This window comes from Aspergillus nidulans, chromosome II (assembly GCF_000011425.1).
Source record: "Aspergillus nidulans FGSC A4 chromosome II".
NCBI lineage: Eukaryota > Fungi > Ascomycota > Eurotiomycetes > Eurotiales > Aspergillaceae > Aspergillus > Aspergillus nidulans.
In genome coordinates this window covers 3487601-3506183 of record NC_066258.1, presented here as the reverse complement: position 1 = coordinate 3506183, position 18583 = coordinate 3487601, and the positions used below count along the sequence as shown (strand labels likewise).

At 51.5% G+C, this 18583-nt stretch overlaps 6 protein-coding genes across 6 annotated transcripts, besides 1 other annotated feature; 2 read left to right on the top strand and 4 right to left on the bottom strand.

Annotated features, from left to right (window-relative positions):
* Positions 1-18583: part of a sequence feature (contig 1.61 483..865047(-1)) that runs on past both edges of the window.
* Positions 186-1305, bottom strand: ANIA_03623 (protein acoB; the record flags this gene model as incomplete). The annotated part of the gene is made up of 1 exon (XM_656135.2): positions 186-1305. Exon 1 carries the CDS (start codon positions 1167-1169, stop codon positions 186-188), a length of 984 nt encoding a protein of 327 aa, XP_661227.1. The 5' UTR covers positions 1170-1305.
* ctpA (protein ygA) lies at positions 2558-6106 on the top strand (the record flags this gene model as incomplete). Its single annotated transcript, XM_656136.1, has 1 exon — positions 2558-6106. One exon carries the CDS (start codon positions 2558-2560, stop codon positions 6104-6106), a length of 3549 nt encoding a protein of 1182 aa, XP_661228.1.
* ANIA_03625 (uncharacterized protein) lies at positions 6758-8055 on the bottom strand (the record flags this gene model as incomplete). The annotated part of the gene is made up of 3 exons (XM_050611485.1): positions 6758-7103; positions 7170-7361; positions 7422-8055. The coding sequence occupies 3 exons, from the start codon at positions 8053-8055 to the stop codon at positions 6913-6915; spliced, it is 1017 nt and encodes a 338-aa protein (XP_050467512.1). The 3' UTR covers positions 6758-6912.
* ANIA_03626 (phosphoribosylaminoimidazole carboxylase ADE2) lies at positions 8702-10677 on the top strand (the record flags this gene model as incomplete). The annotated part of the gene is made up of 4 exons (XM_656138.2): positions 8702-9238; positions 9290-9356; positions 9430-10394; positions 10481-10677. The coding sequence occupies exons 1-4, from the start codon at positions 8773-8775 to the stop codon at positions 10675-10677; spliced, it is 1695 nt and encodes a 564-aa protein (XP_661230.2). The 5' UTR covers positions 8702-8772.
* ANIA_03627 (uncharacterized protein) lies at positions 10665-14189 on the bottom strand. The gene is made up of 7 exons (XM_656139.2): positions 13861-14189; positions 13478-13802; positions 13228-13424; positions 12904-13177; positions 12716-12855; positions 12535-12665; positions 10665-12478 (listed from the first exon to the last, which is right to left on the bottom strand). Exons 1-7 carry the CDS (start codon positions 13975-13977, stop codon positions 10984-10986), a joined length of 2679 nt encoding a protein of 892 aa, XP_661231.1. The 5' UTR covers positions 13978-14189; the 3' UTR covers positions 10665-10983.
* Positions 14953-17853, bottom strand: ANIA_03628 (peptide alpha-N-acetyltransferase complex A subunit NAT1; the record flags this gene model as incomplete). Its single annotated transcript, XM_656140.2, has 3 exons — positions 14953-15646; positions 15704-17659; positions 17772-17853. 3 exons carry the CDS (start codon positions 17851-17853, stop codon positions 15183-15185), a joined length of 2502 nt encoding a protein of 833 aa, XP_661232.1. The 3' UTR covers positions 14953-15182.

The window sequence follows — 18583 nt, the reverse complement described above, 5'->3', positions numbered from 1 at the left end:
ATATATTGTTTCATACTTGGTACCACTTGGCTTAGTATTTGAGAGTAAACGTAATTACAGATTTATTTGCAGTGTTATACTCCTAGTGCATAAAACATCTGCAGTCCGGTTTGAAAATCTATATTACGAGGAGAACGCGACGCTCAGTGCAATGAAATGTCGTTCCTGAACCGTACAATGAGATGCTATGACTTCTTCCCAAGAAAACGCTTCGAATGCCTAGCTCCAGAAGCCCTAGCCCCAGCACCCTCATCGATATCCATCCCAGAACCATGCTGATCAAAATCGCTCGATCCTCCATCGAAGTACCCATCATCATCAAACTCCCGCTTGTTACTCCCACCCCCGAAGAACCCTCTCTCGAACATTGCCGTACTCAGATCTCTGGGTTTCCATCCCGCATTCTTCCCGAGACCGCCCTGACCCTGACCCTGACCCTGACCAGGGTTTCCGCCTTGTAGTTGCTCCCCACCCTCGGCATTCCACTTCTCGAGTGTCTTCTCGATGGCCACAGCACGCGCATGTTCCTTTTGACGGCGCTGTGCAGAATCAGCTCTGATTTTAGCTATTTCTGTTTCAATATCGGAGATTACGGAGCCACAGCGGGCTTCCCAGGCTGTGAGGGTGGAGATCATCGTTGGAAGAGAGCTAGGTTTAACGTCGCGCAGTGGCGCGACGGACGTTACGTTAACTGTGGGTGGGTTTGTAGCTGGCGAAAGGCGACCCGTTATAAGTGAAGAGTAGATCGCTGTTGTAACAAGTGATTCAAGTTCAGATGGTGCGGAGAGGGAGAGTGAGGTCATAAGAGCTTCGTAGGTGAGGGGTTTTATCGTAGAGGCAAGAGATAGGAGGGTGAGTAGGCGAAGCTTGCGGGCTTGCTCTTCGCTCAATGGTGGAAGGTTAGGCGTTTGCTGGTAGTCTTGCCATGTGCCCCAGGCGAAGATCTCAAGGAGGGTTAGGTAGCTCTGAAATTCGGCGGGGGTGTCTGGAGACCGGAGTGCTTGGACTGCGGGCCGTTCGAGCAGCTCAGCGAAGACGTACGTATGTGGGCTGGACGTAGCGTTCGTAATGATGCTGGCAATGTACCGAGGGGATGTGGCGCTACTGGAGTCTGTGAGTGCGATAAAGGATTGTAGGGCGTCCAGGGCCCTATGGTGGACTTGGTCCATCAGTGCTGAGTGCTGGAGCTTGAGCTGAGTTGCAGGTTGAATGTGCAAGTTAGGTGCTGCCGATGATAGCGTATAAGTTCAGCTGAATGTATAGTTCGAGGTACGTCTGAAACGGGGCGAGCATTGGTGATTAGGCTCGTGGCTGGTGTTGTTGGATAACTGGTGATTAGTGTACAGTACTCCGCAGATGGAGCGAGAAATGAGGTCCAGGGGTTTGCAGTTAATGCAAACATATCCTCCACTTCACATCAAGTGGACCCCAGCACAAACACCTCAAACACACAATAACATGTCCATTTTCTACGTGGAGCATTCTGGCAGTACTAATATCGGTTGATTCTCTAAGAAGGCGAAGACAGTGTGGCCCATGCCGGGATTTTTGAGAAATGCATTATTCCAGATCGCTCTCTTGGCTGAAGACCCGTTCCGACACGTGACTGCATCCCACTCAGATTGAGCTTTATATCTCACGCCATCTTGGTTCGCAATGAGCTTTGCTTGAAGTTGGATCTGACGCTTCGCATGCGAACCCCTTGCTTGAGACTGGTTTGGAAAGGGGTAATATGCAGAAATTTGCATGAGCTTCCCAGGACGCCAATGCCTCGGCGGTTTGAAGTATACTCTAGGTGAAACGCCAGTCGCTGTCAAACACCTAAAGGTACAGAGGTCCCCCGAACGCCTCAGGTATAGCAGCCAACGGGTCCAGATTACATCGTTTCTGGACGGTTACTCCGTATGGACGGCAAGAAAAGACCACGTCTCTGCAAGCCAAGGACCGACAACCGCCATCGACAGTAGTGCGTAGTACGGAGTAGAGTACGTAGGCCGACCCCACGGCACTGCTTGGTATATCGAATCTGGTGAGTATTGAGCTTCTTAAAAAGAGATCAAGAGCAAAAAGGAGTAAGGCGCAGCACACTGGCCGAGAAATCCAACGTATTTTGGTGAGATCGGCTGGGTCTCATCGTGGTTGCGATGCAGAAAACATTAGTCATTCTCAACAGAGGCTCGCAAATGCCTATCCTTTCAGGCTAGAATGAGTAGATACTCCATTGAGCCCAGCAAGCTATGTGAAAGAGCTAAATGATCGTCCAATAGTTCTGCTTGAACAATCACCCAATCTCCATTCTCCCTTGCGTCTTAATTTGAGCACGGTTATCTCAGCAATAAATGCGGGATTCAAGGATTAAGCCCAGGCGCGTCAGCTCCGCAAGTTCCGACCCGTCTGATTAATCCCCATTCTTCCTCTCGCCCTTTCTTTATTTCACATTTTCTCTCAACTCGATCTCTCCCTATTCTAAAAACTAACGGCTCGCTCCTATGCGGTGACAGTGGCATTTTTCGGCCTTTGCCTGGCTCTCTCGCTGTCCCTTGATAGTCTCGGTACGATGGCAGTCTCCAATACGCTAGCCGCCCGGGGTGGCGCCCTCTCTCCGAGCCAGACAACATCGCAAATGGCCACGACCACAGTTAGTGTGGAGGGAATGACATGCGGCGCATGTACTTCTGCCGTTGAGGGCGCTTTCAACGGCGTCGAAGGTGCCGGTGAAGTCTCCGTGAGTTTGATGATGAGCAGGGCCGTCATCCACCACGATCCCACTCTCCTCCCTCCAGGTAAAGTCGCCGAGATTATTGAAGACTGCGGCTTTGATGCGACTGTGATCTCCACCGACAGTTCGTCGATTCCGTCGCGGAGCGCCAGCGATCATGGAGCATCTGAGGCGAATGTCGTGACAACAACACTGGCCGTTGCAGGAATGACTTGCGGGGCCTGCACCTCTGCAGTGGAAAGCGGGCTGGCAGAGAACCCCGGTGTACGATCCGTCAATGTCTCGCTGCTATCAGAGCGAGCGGTGATTGAGCATGATCTGTCGACGGTCTCCGCTGAGCAGCTTGCCGAGATAGTGGAGGATCGTGGCTTTGGCGCAAGGGTCTTAGAAACCTCGACATCCCGGGCTGGTCCTCGCGGATCCGAGTCTACGGATCCCTCGTCTCAGTCAATGACCACTACCGTTGCTATCGAGGGTATGACATGCGGCGCATGTACGTCAAGTGTACAGGCGGCGTTTGACGGCGTGGAAGGTGTGATTCAATTCAACATCAGCTTGCTCGCCGAACGAGCAATCATCACCCATAATCCTCAAATACTTCCATCTCGGAAAATTGTCGAGATCATCGAAGATGCCGGCTTCGATGCCAAGGTCGTTTCTGAGGTCCAGGCGCTTGGTCAGAAGGGCGGGCCGACTCAGGTCACGCTTGACGTTCATGGCTTACGAGATGCTAATTCTGCTGCAGCCCTGGAGGACTCCTTAATGCAAAAGCCGGGGATAATCTCAGCGTCAGTAACACTTGCCACCTCTCGGCTGGTTGTCTCGTACGACACCTCTATGGTCGGGATCCGTACAATTGTTGCCGTCATTGAAGCTGCTGGCTGCAATGCTTTACTAGCGGATTCTGATGACAAGAACACGCAGCTAGAGTCTTTGGCGAAGACGAAAGAGGTCTTGGAGTGGAGACGCGCCTTCCTGTTCTCACTATCCTTCGCCATCCCTGTGTTCTTGATAAACATGATTCTTCCGATGTACCTACCAACGCTCGATTTTGGCGGTATCCGAATCATTCCGGGTCTTTACCTCGGCGACTCCGTGTGTCTATTACTCACAATTCCTGTGCAATTCGGTATCGGTAAACGCTTCTACATCACAAGCTATAAGTCCTTACGGCACCGTGCCCCAACCATGGATGTTCTCGTTATGCTTGGCACTTCAGCAGCCTTCTTCTACAGTGTTTTCACCATGATTGTAGCCATCGTTATTGACCCTCACCAAAGACCCAACACTGTCTTTGACACAAGTACTATGCTCATCACCTTCATAACCCTTGGTCGGTGGCTTGAGAACAGGGCCAAGGGTCAAACGTCCGCTGCTCTTTCTCGGCTTATGTCCCTCGCACCATCAATGACGACCATTTACGATGACCCGATAGCCGCCGAGAAGATGGTAGAAGAATGGGATAAAGTTGACGGCCAAGAGCAAAAAACGGCTACAAACGAAATGTCCACCGTCTCACAAAAAATCATCCCCACTGAACTCATTGAAGTGGGCGACATTGTCGTTCTCCATCCCGGCGACAAGGTTCCTGCTGATGGAGTTGTCATTCGAGGAGAGACATATGTCGATGAGAGTATGATCACTGGTGAAGCATTGCCTATTCATAAGGCAAAAGGAAGCCTGGTCATTGCGGGAACAGTGAATGGGACAAGCGCAGTTGACATTAAGGTTATTCGCACTGGCAAGGACACTCAGCTCAGCAAGATTGTCAAGCTGGTACAAGACGCTCAAACAAGCCGAGCTTCCATTCAACGCATGGCGGATATCGTCGCTGGCTATTTTGTACCATCGATTATCAGCCTTGGGTTGGTTACATTCTTTGGCTGGATGTTTGTGAGCCACTTGCTGCCTCACCCTCCGAAGATCTTTGTGACAAAAGAAGGCGGGGGTAAGGTCATGGTCTGTCTTAAGCTGTGCATCTCAGTCATTGTTTTCGCCTGTCCGTGCGCTCTGGGACTCAGCACCCCTACAGCGGTAATGGTCGGCACAGGGGTTGGTGCCACTCAGGGTATCCTCGTCAAGGGCGGTGCTGTACTCGAGGCTGCTACCAAGATCACACATGTTGTGTATGACAAGACCGGTACTTTGACAACCGGACAGATGAGTGTCACCGAGGCTAGAATTGAGCCTCACTGGAGTTCAAGTGACTGGCGTCGTCGACTCTGGTGGTTGATTGTTGGGCTGGCGGAGATGAACAGCGAGCATCCTATTGGCAAGGCAATCCACTTGGCAGCAAAGAGTGAATCAGGAAATTCGGGCGAAGGTGGACTTCCAGGAAGCTTAGGCGATTTCGAAGCTCGCATCGGCAAGGGCATAGCTGCCTTGGTTGAGCCAGCTTCCGGTGTCGAACGCGTCCGCTACCGTGTCCTGATTGGAAATGCTGCTTTTCTGCAATCGCACAGCGTTGCTGTCCCAGAATCAGCTGAAACGACTCCAGATGCTTCCGGTTACAAGAATTCCCGGGTCGGCATCACCCAAATCCACGTCGCAATCGACGGTCACTTCGCCGGCACGATAGCTCTCCAAGATACCGTCAAGGTAACCGCCGTAGCTGCTGTAGCCGCCCTGCACCGAATGGGAATCTCGACCTCTTTGATTACTGGAGACTCCCGCGCAGCGGCCATCTCAATCGCCTCGGCTGTTGGCATCGCACCCGAAGCCGTGCACGCCTCCGTCTCCCCTTCCGATAAACAGTCCATCATCGCATCCCTCCAAGAGACAGGCGATCGCGTTGCCATGGTAGGTGATGGCATCAATGACTCCCCCGCCCTGGCCACCGCGTCTGTCGGCATCGCTCTCGCCTCAGGCACAGACGTCGCCATGGAAGCAGCCGACATCGTACTCATGCGGCCCGACGACCTGCTCTCAGTCCCGGCTAGTCTCGCCCTTTCCCGTTCCGTCTTCAACCGCATCAAGCTCAACCTCGTTTGGGCCTGTGGTTACAACATTATCGGCCTGCCCTTCGCAATGGGACTCTTCCTACCCTTTGGCGGGTTTATGCTCCCGCCAATGGCTGCCGGTGCGGCAATGGCGCTTTCCAGTGTCTCCGTTGTAGTAAGCAGTCTCCTCTTAAAATTCTGGAGACGACCCTCATGGATGGACGCGGAGCTGCTGGAGAAGGAGGTTGGCATAGCGTCGGATGGCAATTCTCGGAAGAATTGGCTCGGGGCTACGCTCTTTACGTCCCCTAACAAGACTCGTCGCGCTGCCCAGTGGGCTCAGGGCATCGGTGCTAGGGTCTGGTCCGTCTTTACTGGACGCCCTAGTCAGTCGGCGAGTATAGAGCCTAGCTATGTGCCTCTGCAGACGGTAGAACCCGCCGTCTAGGCCTATTGGGTTGTGCATCCTAGGTTAAATAGTTTATTGGATGGTCGGTCTATTAGCTAGTTATGATGCTTCATGACTTTTACTCCTCGGTTCTGTCTCATTTATGATTATTTGCATTTCTGCCTAAGATACCTCTTCCCCGTTGTTTTTTACTGCAAGACCAATGTACCTATCCTACGAAAAAAAAATGATAGATAAATATCATAAGTCTTTGTCCCGGTTTCCAAGTTTAGTTCGAAATCTTAACCTCTGCTTTATTTCTCTTGGCTTAGAGGGAATATATAATTACTCATTGTACGCATCAGGTAGTATTTCGATTGCATCAACGAACAATTAGACGATAGCTGGTCCAGAAATAAGCTTATCCAAGATCTTTATTTTGTGTCTATCCATGTGTGATCCACCTTAAGAGCAACTGGACCGAGTAGATTTACGTCGATCTGCGCTCTGTACCGGGAAAGAAAAAAAAAAAAAAAAAGAAAAAGAAAAAAGTGCCCTCATTACGTTTCTGCGGCTCGTACACTGCTCACGCTAAAACGTTGGCATCAGGGCGGTAAAGGATGCATCATATAATGATGGCAAAGCCGGTTCGGAAAGTACAAGAGTTAAAGACCATGCTAGATATCAGTTAGACATAGGATAATAAAGTTCAGATCATCATTCATTCATCAAAGTCGAGTAGTAGCAGATCCGACTACGGAGAGCAGTTTATTGTCAACTCCGCCCATCTCCGCCTCAATGCGGCCGAAGGACGTGCTATTGGGCTCCGGGACATACCAAGTCCGCTTGGTGCGCATGGGTTGCCATTATTTCTTCTCGTCCTGGCCTTTCTGCGATATATGAGGCTCATCGGATAGAGTGATATCGCCGTCCCCATCTGCAGTGGCAGTGGTAATTTCGGGTTTGGCGTCTTCATCCTTCTGACCTTGAATGGCTGACTCCGTGGTTCCGGCGCCAGCAACTGATTCCTGAGTAAATCCCGAAAGGGTAGATGATTCTGCAGTGGACGAATGAGCATCTGCCTTGGTCTCTTTACCCTGAAGGGTCATTTCGACTCCTTTACCGTCCTGTAAGCCCATATCTTCGACTCCAAGAACCGAGGGACCTCGAGCGTGAGGAACTTCCTCAGTGGGCTCAGCTGGTGTTTCCCCCTCGAGTACGTTACCCCCAATACCAACGTGTTCTTGCGGGGTTAGGTCGGCGGGCTGTGAAAGGAGTTGGTTTTGGAGGGTAGGAGAAGTCGTTACTATGGATACTGCACAAGAGAGGCTTATGGTTAGTGGACTGAACTTGGAGATACAACGGCTTATTGTACCTTCACTAATACCCGTCCCTTCAGGCTCCGGCGAGGAAGCATTATTCAGCCAAGGTATCGGGGTGAGAAGAGCACCGCCCAGAGCCTCGTCACTGCCTAGTGCGTCGTCAGACAGGCTAAATGTGGCCTGCGCGCCATTTAGTGTCCCATTAGGCTGTGCTGTAGCTGCACCACTTTGCATTGGGAACGGAAACACGTCGGCGGTGCTGGTGACAGATACAACGCGGTCAAGGGCTCGCATGTAAGCTGGGAGTGTCCGGTAATGTGCATTTGGACGAAGAATGAGTTCCGCTAGTCGCTGAATCGTGTGTGGTGGTTTAGACGAGAATAGAGATCTAAGAGTTGACTGGATGGATTGGAGGATGAGGAGGAGCGGTGCGGGGAGAGTTGTAGATGTGGAGGCAGCCTGTGACGCTGAGAGCGAGTCTGGAATGCGCTCCGTCGACGAAGGCAATTGCGTGCCGGGGTCTGACGGAGGAGGTTGGGAGTTTGTCCGGAGGTCTGAGGGAGCTGCGTTCTCTTTGTTGCTGCTGGAGGGGACGGGGTTCGGGTCATAAGCGGAGGAGGTTGTCAGATTCAGGTATTGCTGCTGATACGGAAGATTGGATGAAGACTCGGCAGGCATCTCTGGCATTGGGAAGAGATTGTAGATGATCTAACATATATTAGCTACCACGTGGTGATGCTCCAAGGGAGGTCTTAGGCGGCATACGTATTCCAGTCGCGTGAGCAGAGGCTCTACTATGCTTGGCCATTTATCACTGAGTAAGTATGTTAGCAGTGCATAGGAGATATGAGCTCCATATTGAGTCATTGAATAGCATACAGATCCATCGAGCCGCCGTTGGCGACTATTTCCAAAGTCTCTTCATCTGCCGAAGGATGATGTTAGTCCGCGAGCCAATTGTGCCAGGGACGAGGAGGGAGAAGAAGCGCCTTATACTTGGACAAAAAGCTAGAAGAAGGTAGACAGACCTAAAGACATTATCGCTCAGAGCTGTTGGGCACAGAGCCAGGCCGAGATGATCAGAAGTCAACTTGAGCTTCAGGAAGCGATGCTTCGCTCGATCGCGGCGTGTACTTGTAATGAATGTGTACGTACCAAATACGCCCTGGTGTTATCTATAGTGGGGCACTGACTGCTTTCCCGTCAAATTATGGCTGCTGATTGGTGTACATCGGTAACCTTATCAGCGTATCACGTGATGATAGACGATTTGCCAATTTTTCCTCATTTGGCCGATTGCGGAGCCACGGAGGGGCAGAAGTTCGTGATCGGTGATTCATCTCTAGTTCTCTACTTGATTGCTCCTCCCCGTCTCTCATTTAACATAGACCTCCGCTATTGAGGATGTGGAACTCACGCAAAGTCGGCGTCCTTGGCGGCGGCCAGCTCGGCCGCATGTTCGTCGAATCTGCCAACAGACTCAACATTCAATGCAACATCCTCGATGCGGAGAACTCCCCAGCCAAGCAGATCAGTGCCCACGACGACCATGTCACCGGCTCATTCAAGGAACGCGAGGCCGTTCGGGAATTGGCTAAAAAGTGCGACGTCATCACGGCGGAAATCGAGCACGTTGACACCTATGCCCTCGAGGAGATTGCGTCGCAGGTCCAAATTGAGCCGAGTTGGCAGGCTATTCGCACGATTCAAAACAAGTTCAACCAGAAGGAGCACCTTGCAAAACATGGAATTCCCATGGCGGAGCATCGTGAGCTTGTGGAAAACACCCCGGAGCAATTGGCTAAGGCTGGTGAAGAGTTGGGATACCCGTTGATGTTGAAGTCAAAGACCATGGCTTACGATGGACGCGGTGAGTCCTCACTTTGAACCAAAAAAAGCAGTTGCTAACACTACCATCAAGGTAATTACCGTGTCAACTCGAAAGACGATATCCCCGATGCGCTGGAGTTCCTCAAAGGCCGCCCATTGTACGCAGAGAAGTGGGCATACTACCAGAAGGTCGCATCCTCCATGCGCATCATTTCATGTACCCTAACATAGATCGCAGGAACTCGCTGTAATGGTTATCAAAACCAAAGACGCCGTTCTCTCCTACCCCACCGTCGAAACTGTCCAAGAAGACTCTATCTGCAAGCTCGTCTATGCGCCCGCACGTAACGTTCCGGAACACATCAACCAAGCCGCGCAGAAGCTCGCGCGCAAGGCCGTCGCAACCTTCGAAGGCAAGGGCGCCTTTGGCGTCGAAATGTTCCTCATGAACGATAACAGCCTGCTCCTCTGCGAACTCGCTTCCCGCGTACACAACTCAGGTCACTACACCATCGAGGGCACCGCCCTTTCCCAATTTGATGCCCATCTCCGCGCGATCCTCGACCTGCCCATCCCCCCAGAGAGCCTGCAACTCCGCCAACCCTCGATCATGCTCAACATAATCGGTGGCTCCGCGCCGGATACGCACCTCAAAGCTGCCGAGGCCGCCCTCTCTATACCCAACGCTTCAATTCACCTCTACAGCAAGGGCGATGCCAAACCGGGCCGCAAGATGGGCCACGTCACCGTCACCGCATCGACAATGCACAAGGCCGAGGAATATATTCAACCGCTCATTGACGTCGTCGACGAAATCCGCTCCCAGCGCCAAGACATCAAAACGAATCCCGCTCCCTCGGGCGTTACTAAGCCTCCCCCGCAGGTCGCAGTGATGATGGGCTCGGACAGTGACCTCAAAACCCTTGTGCCTGGTCTGAAGTTGCTCCGGGATAAATTCGGCATTGAACCTGCCGTTGATATCACATCCGCCCACCGCACGCCTACCTTCATGGCAGAATACTCTGCCTCCGCTGCGGCCCGGGGTATCAAAGTCATCATTGCTGCCGCTGGCGGCGCCGCGCATCTACCTGGTATGGCTGCAGCGCATACGGCACTCCCTGTCATCGGTGTCCCAGTTAAGGGCTCATCGTTGGATGGAGTGGATAGCTTGTACAGTATTGTGCAGATGCCTAGAGGTATGTATTTGCTATCACCCATGGCCGAGTTTCATTTCTCGTTTTCTGTCCGTCGAAGACAAAGTATACTGATGTGGTCATCATAGGTGTCCCCGTTGCAACGGTCGGTATCAACAATAGCATCAACGCTGCGCTCCTGGCAGCGCGGATCATTGGCGCGTTTGACCCGGATGTCCAGCGGAAGGTTGAGGAGTACGCCGAGGATGCTCGGAAGGAGAACATGGATATGAAAAATGTAAAGATGCAGGATTTGGGGTGGGAGAAGTACTTCAATCAGATGTAAAGAGTCTTCATTTAATCACGGAGAAAAGATATTGGCTAGATTTTATAGATGATTCAGCGTAGACAAAAGCATTTGTCAAATCCAATTTCACGAGAAAAGAGATAATTAACAGTACAACTCGTACTTGATAAGAACTACCTAGCTACCTAGGATGGGGTAGTAAAAAAAAATCAAAGACATGATTGCGTGACACGTATGATACAAAAGAATGTGGGTGAGAATTCAATTTGGAGGATTAGGTTTGTCATGCTACAAAAGAACAATAGGAAACAGAATTCGTCCTTGTCACCGTCGCATTTCAAAGATCTATGCGGTTTGAGGGTTGAATCCAGTTCCTGAGATTTGGGAAATGTCCTGAGCCAGTTTGCCATCAGCACCATTGCTTAAGAGAGAATCATAGTGCTTCGCATGACCGTTGGTCACCGCGGTGCTGCCGTTGGTTAGGGTTGGGGCAGCGGTTGCTGGGCCACCGTCCGTGGCTCGTCCGGTAGCCAATGCGCCGCCGTTGGTGACGGGGCCACGAGGAGCAGCAGCGAGACCGCCAGCTGCGCCACCAGTTGCAGCGCCGTTGGATTGACGGTCCCGGAGCTTGCTTTCGGCAGTGTTGTGAGGCTTACGAGTGATCTGTTCCGGCTTCGGGATGTCGCTCGACTCCGAGGCGGAGCCAATGCTGAAGATGGGCGACTCCCAGCGCTCGCCCTTACGCGCAAGTTCTTCGTATTCGGTAGCCTTGGTGGTAATGCCTCCAGGAAGTTTGATGTCCGGGAACAGCGAGCCCTTCAGAGTAGTCGTGGTCTGCGCCTTGGTGTCGCGCTGGGCAGCTTGCTGGGAAGCCTCCTGGGCCTTGCGTCTGCCCTCCTCCAATTTGGCACGGAAAGAGTTCAAGTAGCGGTTGTAAATGTTTGGTGCGTCTTGAGGATTCTCCTTGACATGTTCCTTCACTCGTTGGGCCTCTTGGTGCACGTCATATGCAAAGGCATCGGCCTTTTCAAAAACATCACGAACCTGCTTTTCAAGGGCCTTTTGAAGTGCGGGACGCACAGTGCGGAAGAGCAAGGGCTTGAAGAGAGTGAATAGAACCTTATGCTTAGACTTCTTGAGTTTGATGTCAATGTCATCGAGCTTGACAGAAACCTTGTCGAGCTTGACAAAATTCTGGCGATCCTGCTTCTGGGCAGTAGAAGCGGCAATCTTGAAGGAGAAACCCTCGCCTCCAAGGAAGATATCCATCACACCAGTGTCGGTAATAGAGGGGAAGCCCTGCTTCTTGTTGATGTAGAAGCTAACATCTCTCAGGTCGGCTTGGATACCAGACACAGAGATCATGATCTTGTTGTCTCTCTTGCTGCTAATCTTCTTCCTTCCCCAGCGGTAGTAATTGTCACTTCCGAACTCAACAACATTCGGCATAAGATTGTCGCTTTCAATCACCAGGTTTTCGATGACAACATCGGCCATGGCATCCTGCACCTCAATACGAGGGATAGGAACATAGCGGACGTTCTCAAAGATTGCTGGAAGAATGACGTCGGTGATATCCTTCACGAGGTGCTTCTTGAACTTAGGGTTCCCATTCTCATCGCGGCCAAGGTCTATAAACAATTTTTCGACGGCGTCACCGAACGCGCGATTTTGGCGGTCCTGGTTGAATTGATCACCAAGGAACTTGATCTCATCAAGCACACGGTTGGTGTGGTCCCTGTATCGATCACGAAGTAGGAATCGACCGTGCTCAGCTAGGTCATTATACTGGCGGTTCCAGTCATCCTGAAGAATATAACCCTGCTGCTGGAGAGTTTTGCTATAAGACGATGTTAGAACCAATATCCTTCAGATCAAAACTGCACCAAGTCTTACCGGATAAACTGGTTTGTGTTCTTGAACCATCCCTTGAGCTCGGGGTCCTTGTCCGCATCGCGGTAAATGTTTTCCAGAGAGTCAAAGAAATCATCCATAGACGTGCTGTTGGCGAATCGTTCGATTAAAGTCTGCTACGAGTTAGTCCCTTGTCCCGAAGTCTGTTTTATGACCAGCATACCCTGAGGTTCTTCTCCATGGTTTGGACTTTGCTCTGGCCTCGGGTTCCCTGAACACTGCCAGTTCCCTGCTGAGCAATGTGCCTTCCATGGCCACCGTACTTTTCCGCAAGGTCAAGCAAAGTCTCAATTGCTTGCTGGTCTTTTATGCATTAGCGGTGCTCATAGTGTATAAGGCTGATTAACTTACAGTCCCGGTGGCCCTGGATTTCCAAAATCATCTTCTTCAAGCGATAAATGGTCTGGTCTCGACGCTCTTGAGGGAACTTTCCAGAGAGATAGTTCTTAGTCCTATCCTTGTATTCCTGGCTTCGTTTGTTGGCCTCCGCTTTCTGGTCCTCAGGGACCTTGGATTGGGCGTGTTGGAGTGAAGCATTAACTCCAGAATAAGGGTCGACAGAGTCACCGCTTGGACCAGTAGCAGCCTGGGCACCAGTGTTGGCAACATCGGATGCCTCTTGTTGCTTTGCAGACGTTAGTGATGTTAAGGTATGCTGCGAACAATGGCACTTACAGCCTTGTCCTTGTTCTTGCTGAAGCGAGACTTCAGCTGTTCCTTCTGGCCGGAAAGATCCGGTTTCTCATGCCAAACATTGTCCTCGGCAGGCTGATCGACCTGGGAAAGTTCATGCTCCGCCGGGCGAACACTATCGGCAGCCTTCTGGGAAGCGTCCCCGGCAATATCACGGGCGATGATCATCGCGTCGTTAACTGTAAGAAATGTTAGTGTATAGAGGGTTGAGTATAGAACATGTTCTACTTACGGAGCTTGCGGAACTCTCCATTGGTGATCATAAGGGTTCCAAGAGTCTTTAGTCCTTCTCGTGCTCTAGCGGCATCCTGCTCAGCAGTGTCATTGCCGGCAACATTGGGCTTCTGCACGTCCTCTGTAGAGATGTGCTGGGCGTCGTAGATGAACTCCTGAAGCAACTGGCCGTCGTTCTTGCTAAGGATAAGTTTCTTGGCCTCTTCAATGATGATTCGGAGGTCCTGAACGAGAGCCCGACCCTCCTCCGACAATTCCTTCGATGGGTTTGTGAGCGCCTTGTGAGCCAGGGCAGAGTTGATAGCGACATCGCATTGCTTGTTCTGTGTGTGAAATCCAGTTAATAGGCGACAATGAGTGATGATATGAACTGTGACGTACGGTTGGAAGTTTTCCATTCTTGAAAGCGTGGTAGATACCGAACAGCTGCAGCTTGTTGTTGATGTCCTTGTCCCTCTGCTTTGGGTCGACCGGCTTATTGACCGCGCGAGAAGGCATGGTGAACGAGATCAAGCTATGAATAGCAAGCAAGGAGAGGGAGTGATTGAGTCTAAGAGTATCGTGTCGTATTGATTATCGATTATCGCCTTCAAAGTATGAATTGAAGGGGGCGCCGAAACCGCGAGACTGGTATGAAAACAAACAAACTAGAGAGTCAAGGGGTATCTGGGTATCTGGGGGTATCACTGGTTGTGTCGTGGAATGTAGAAAGATTCAAGTCAAAAGTCAAAAAGTCAGTAAGGGAGAGGACTGAGTTAAGGAAGGGGAACGCTATATGTATCCAAGCCACCAGTGCACTTGCCCATACTACTCCACGACTGCCAATATCGCTTTGACGTCACACTGTCGTTGGTTGTGTAACGCCGTTGAGGAAAGCACCATCGAAGATCGCGAAGTATAAACTGGAAGTCTGGGACTCCAGCATGAGATCATCCAACAAGATCAGCATCTCTACCTGACAGAATCAACCCACTGAACTCTGTCATCGCGCGCCGCCATGACTCTCAACCCTGGATTCACATGTCTCAAAAGTCACTAAACCAGTTAAGAGATGCGATAAACCTGCTCTATTTTTTGATCGGTGCGCTGAACGCTAACAAAGTCTCGAATGCGTGCAAGGGAGCCCCAGCGTCTAAGAGGCGCAGGAGGCTGGGACAAGGTATCAGTGAACCCATCACACAGGCTGGCTTTGGTCTAGGTCCTGGACAGTGCGCTCAGAAGACGGGATACTATCATACTACGGTACATAAGTCAAGTTCCTGGAGCTCCTATGGTAATGCAATAGTCTGCCAAACAAACCATCATGATGACGTCAGCACTCGGGCTAGGCTGGCTCTGCCTGCTCGCCTGCTCGAAATCACACAGGGGGCGTTCATGGGACAGCTGCGACACTTTAACTGGTAGCTGATCGATCGACTATGGAGACTTCGCAAGAAAGCAAAGTAAATAATAATGTTGCAAATCTCGATTCCCTTGTTGGATTTTTGGCTATACTCCGTACCTAGTATATACTCCAAGCAACGTACCCCCACTCAAGTAGCCATAAATACTCATACATGGTCTTTCCATTCATCTTGACAATTCGGCTGAAGTAGACATCTCATTTTGGTTCTATAGGCTTCGCTAAGTGCGCACAATGAAACCAATAAGACCAAGAACCATATTCAGACACCAACAGAGACAGAAGCAAGCAGTGTCGACATTCAATTAACTCGGAAGGCGGTCGACTCCGGCCACTTGCTGCTAGCCTTTTCAGCATAAGCAGTCTTTGCGGCCTTGTCGCTTCCCCACTCGCCTAGTAGGTCTAGACCAGCAAGGGCTGTCTCAAGTGACATAATGCCTGCATCCAGGGTAGCAGCGAGCTCCTTCTCATTTTCCGACTTGGACTCGGGTTTCAGGAGCTGTTGGCAGGTAAGGTAAGCATACTTGTGTGGGATACTGTCCTTGTGTGCCGAGAGGAAGGATTTGTTCCACTCCTCGAGGTTCTGCGCCTTCGGCAGGAGAGCCTCGAATTCCGAGTCGACAACTTCCGCGACCTGAGGCGGAAGAGGCTCGTATAGCTTGTTCAAAGCTTGGCGGAATTGAAGTAGCTGGACGTGAAGAGTAGGGTTGGACGCATCGATAGAATGGGCCGCTGCGAGACACTTGAGCGCAAGTGCATATTTGCCTAGAAGAGTAGTCAGTCTTATGTACACGCGCATTTTGCGGAACTCTTGAAACATACCCCTTCGAAGGTGTACCTCGAACCCAAGGCATTGAGCCTCGATATTCTTGGGAGAGTGCTCCAGCAAGGGTGTGAGGAATTTTAGTGCTTCCTTTAGCGGTTCTTGTGTCTGCGCAAGCTTGTTGCCGAGGGGGTCGGGGTCCTCTTTCTTGACCTCTCCGTCTAGGCTCTTGGGGTTAGCGGCAGCCTTTCTAGCAGCCTCCCGTTTCTCTTGCTCGAGTTTCTCGAGCCGCTGCTGCTCCTTCTTAGCCTTTTTCAGAGCCTTCTTGCGCTCAGCATCGTCCCCATCAGCACCGTTAATCTCAGGAAGAGGCCCATGAGCTAGATCCGGTTGGTCATGGAGAAGTATATAGGCCTTGATCGCGGAAAGCGCAGCTCGGGTGTAGAAAGGATGTTCGCGCAGACGATCCTCCCAGCGAACCATGTCAACGTAGGCTCGAATCATACCCTTCCGCAGAGAGAAACTGTGGAAATCAAACTGGTCCTCATGCCACACGTCAAAGATATTGTAGACGGCGTGAAAACGCTTGAGGGCGAGCCCGAGCTTCTTCTGCCGCAGGTAAGCCTCGCCATCTTCCGTCAGATACCACACACATTGCATTTCATGGAGGTCGCCAAGGGCACCGCCAACGGTCTCATTGCGCGTAAACTTGCTCATTTTGTCAAGCGCCTTGTCGTTGTTGTTGTTGCGAAGCTGGTATTTGGCGGCCTTGGAGTTGATGTGACGATCCTTCTCATCCATCTTTCTGGCGTTCTCCATCTCCTCTGCTGCCTTCTCAAGGTTGCCATAATGCTTCCATATCCTAGCCTTGGTCATCTGGTACTCTACCGCCTTGGGGGACAATTCAAGGGCCTTGTCAACGTTCTGGAGAGCCTTGGATAGATCGCGGCTAAGGTGATAATTGTAGTGCTGTGCGAGGAAGTAATATGCGGAGGAGAGGAATTCGGTGTTTTCGGAACCGTCAGCCGCACCGTTCGCTGGGGGGTTTGAGACGTAACCTTCGACCAACTCTTGTACTGTGTCACGCTTGCTAGAGTTGGTGTACAAAAGCTTAATGTTCGCAAAGAGCGATGGCACGCCTTTCTTGAGCATGCGCTGCAGATAGGCATCGGCAGCCTGCTTAAAATCATCGCCTTCAAGGAAGTCCAAGGGAATTCTGCGAGGCGCATCACCGCGGGGGTACTTCTCCGCCCAGGAGTCATACAAGGCCTTGAGGGCTTTGTGGTCGTCGCTGGAGATACCCTTGGCCTTAATCAAGCCATCGTAGTAGAGAGAGTTCTCCGAGTTGCGTTCCAGAAGAGCAGTGTAGGCTGCAGCGGCTTCTTCCTTCTTGTCCAGGCGTAGAAGGTAGTCCGCCTTCATCTCCATCACAGCGAGCACATCTGAGCAGCGGTGTCCTACAGACTCGAGGTGTTCCAACGCCTTCTGGATATTTCCTGACTCCGCAATAATCATGTTTTTGTACAGTGTCGCCTCGGAATGTTCCATATCTGACAGAGGTGGTGGGGTCTTCAGCGTCTCCTCATATGTCGTCAGCACCTTTTCAGCCTCCTCTAGGTCGCCGGAGAGGTGGTGTGCGATAGCGAGAGCGGTCCAGTTTTGTCGGAAGCCGGGTCGAGCCTGCAGCATAGTGCTTCTACTCTGTATGTAGCCCTGGTAGTCCCGCATCTGCATCTGGAGGAGGGCGAGATCGCGCTGAATGGGCTGGGAGTCCGGTTCGATCCGCAAAGCAAACCGGTATGCCTTAATAGCCTCCTCGTAATTCTTCTCCGCGCGATAGAGCAAGCCGTACACGTGCCAGCAGATATGCGACTTCATGTCATTCTTAAGAGCTTCCTTGGCCAAGGCGAAGGCCTCCTGCTGTTCACCTTGATTGCTCATGATCAGAGCCTTCATCGCTAACGTATCGCCATGGTTTGGGTTTTTCCGGAGAACCTGATCGGCTGTTTTGATGCCTGTAATTCCCTCGAGAAAAGCAAAGTATGACAGTCAGCCCTTTTACGTCCGCCCGCATGAAACATCGACGACCAGCGTGGTAAACTCGGCATGGCATTGGCAACGACTCACCCTTTTTGTACTGCTTGTTCTCGTAGTGTCGGACCACCTGTCGGAACAAGGAGGCATCTTTCGAGCTCAATTGCTGCGGCATGGTGGGCGTTGCAGACCTGTCGGCGGAGTTTTGGAGGTGAGCGAGGAGAGAGGCTCGATGTGCGCGGGGGACGAAAAGCGGAAACGAGGAGCTGGCCCGGAGCAGCAATCAGGCGATAAGCTCGACCTCAGCGCCAGCAGTCAACGATCCCGCCTACAATGTCCATTCACTGCGCTCGACAGCCTAGACCCATGCTGCTTCTTCAAGTCACCTGCTAGACGCCCAATGCGGTTGTCTCTCATGCTCCTCGGAATCTCTGACGCGTTCTCGAGGACGATCCGTCGAAACGATCATCCAATCGAGTGCAACCCCCCGGACGACGCCAGTAACAACCCAGCGAGATGATTATCACAAAGGAGCTTTGATAGTACAGTTTCGCCTTCTTCAATTACACCTTAGCTTGAAAACTATTGGGAATGTCGAGATTCCCCTGAGCCCGTGTTGCAGCAGCCTAGCAGGGGCGGGCTCTACGCATAACAGGATGCTTAGTCGGGTGAAATGCACATCTCAACAACCACCTACCGATAATTTGATATGCACATAAATAGCCTGTCTTCTCAACGCCTGGGTTACACCGTTTTCTCCATCTTCTGCAGAACGGGGCCATCATCAAATCGCCAGGGTCAACTCCAATCGTCCATCGCTCTATGCAGAACACTGGCTAGAATATCCCCTCAGCCAGCTGGAGGTTAGCGCGATGGGTGTACTCATATACTGTTTTTCACGGAGT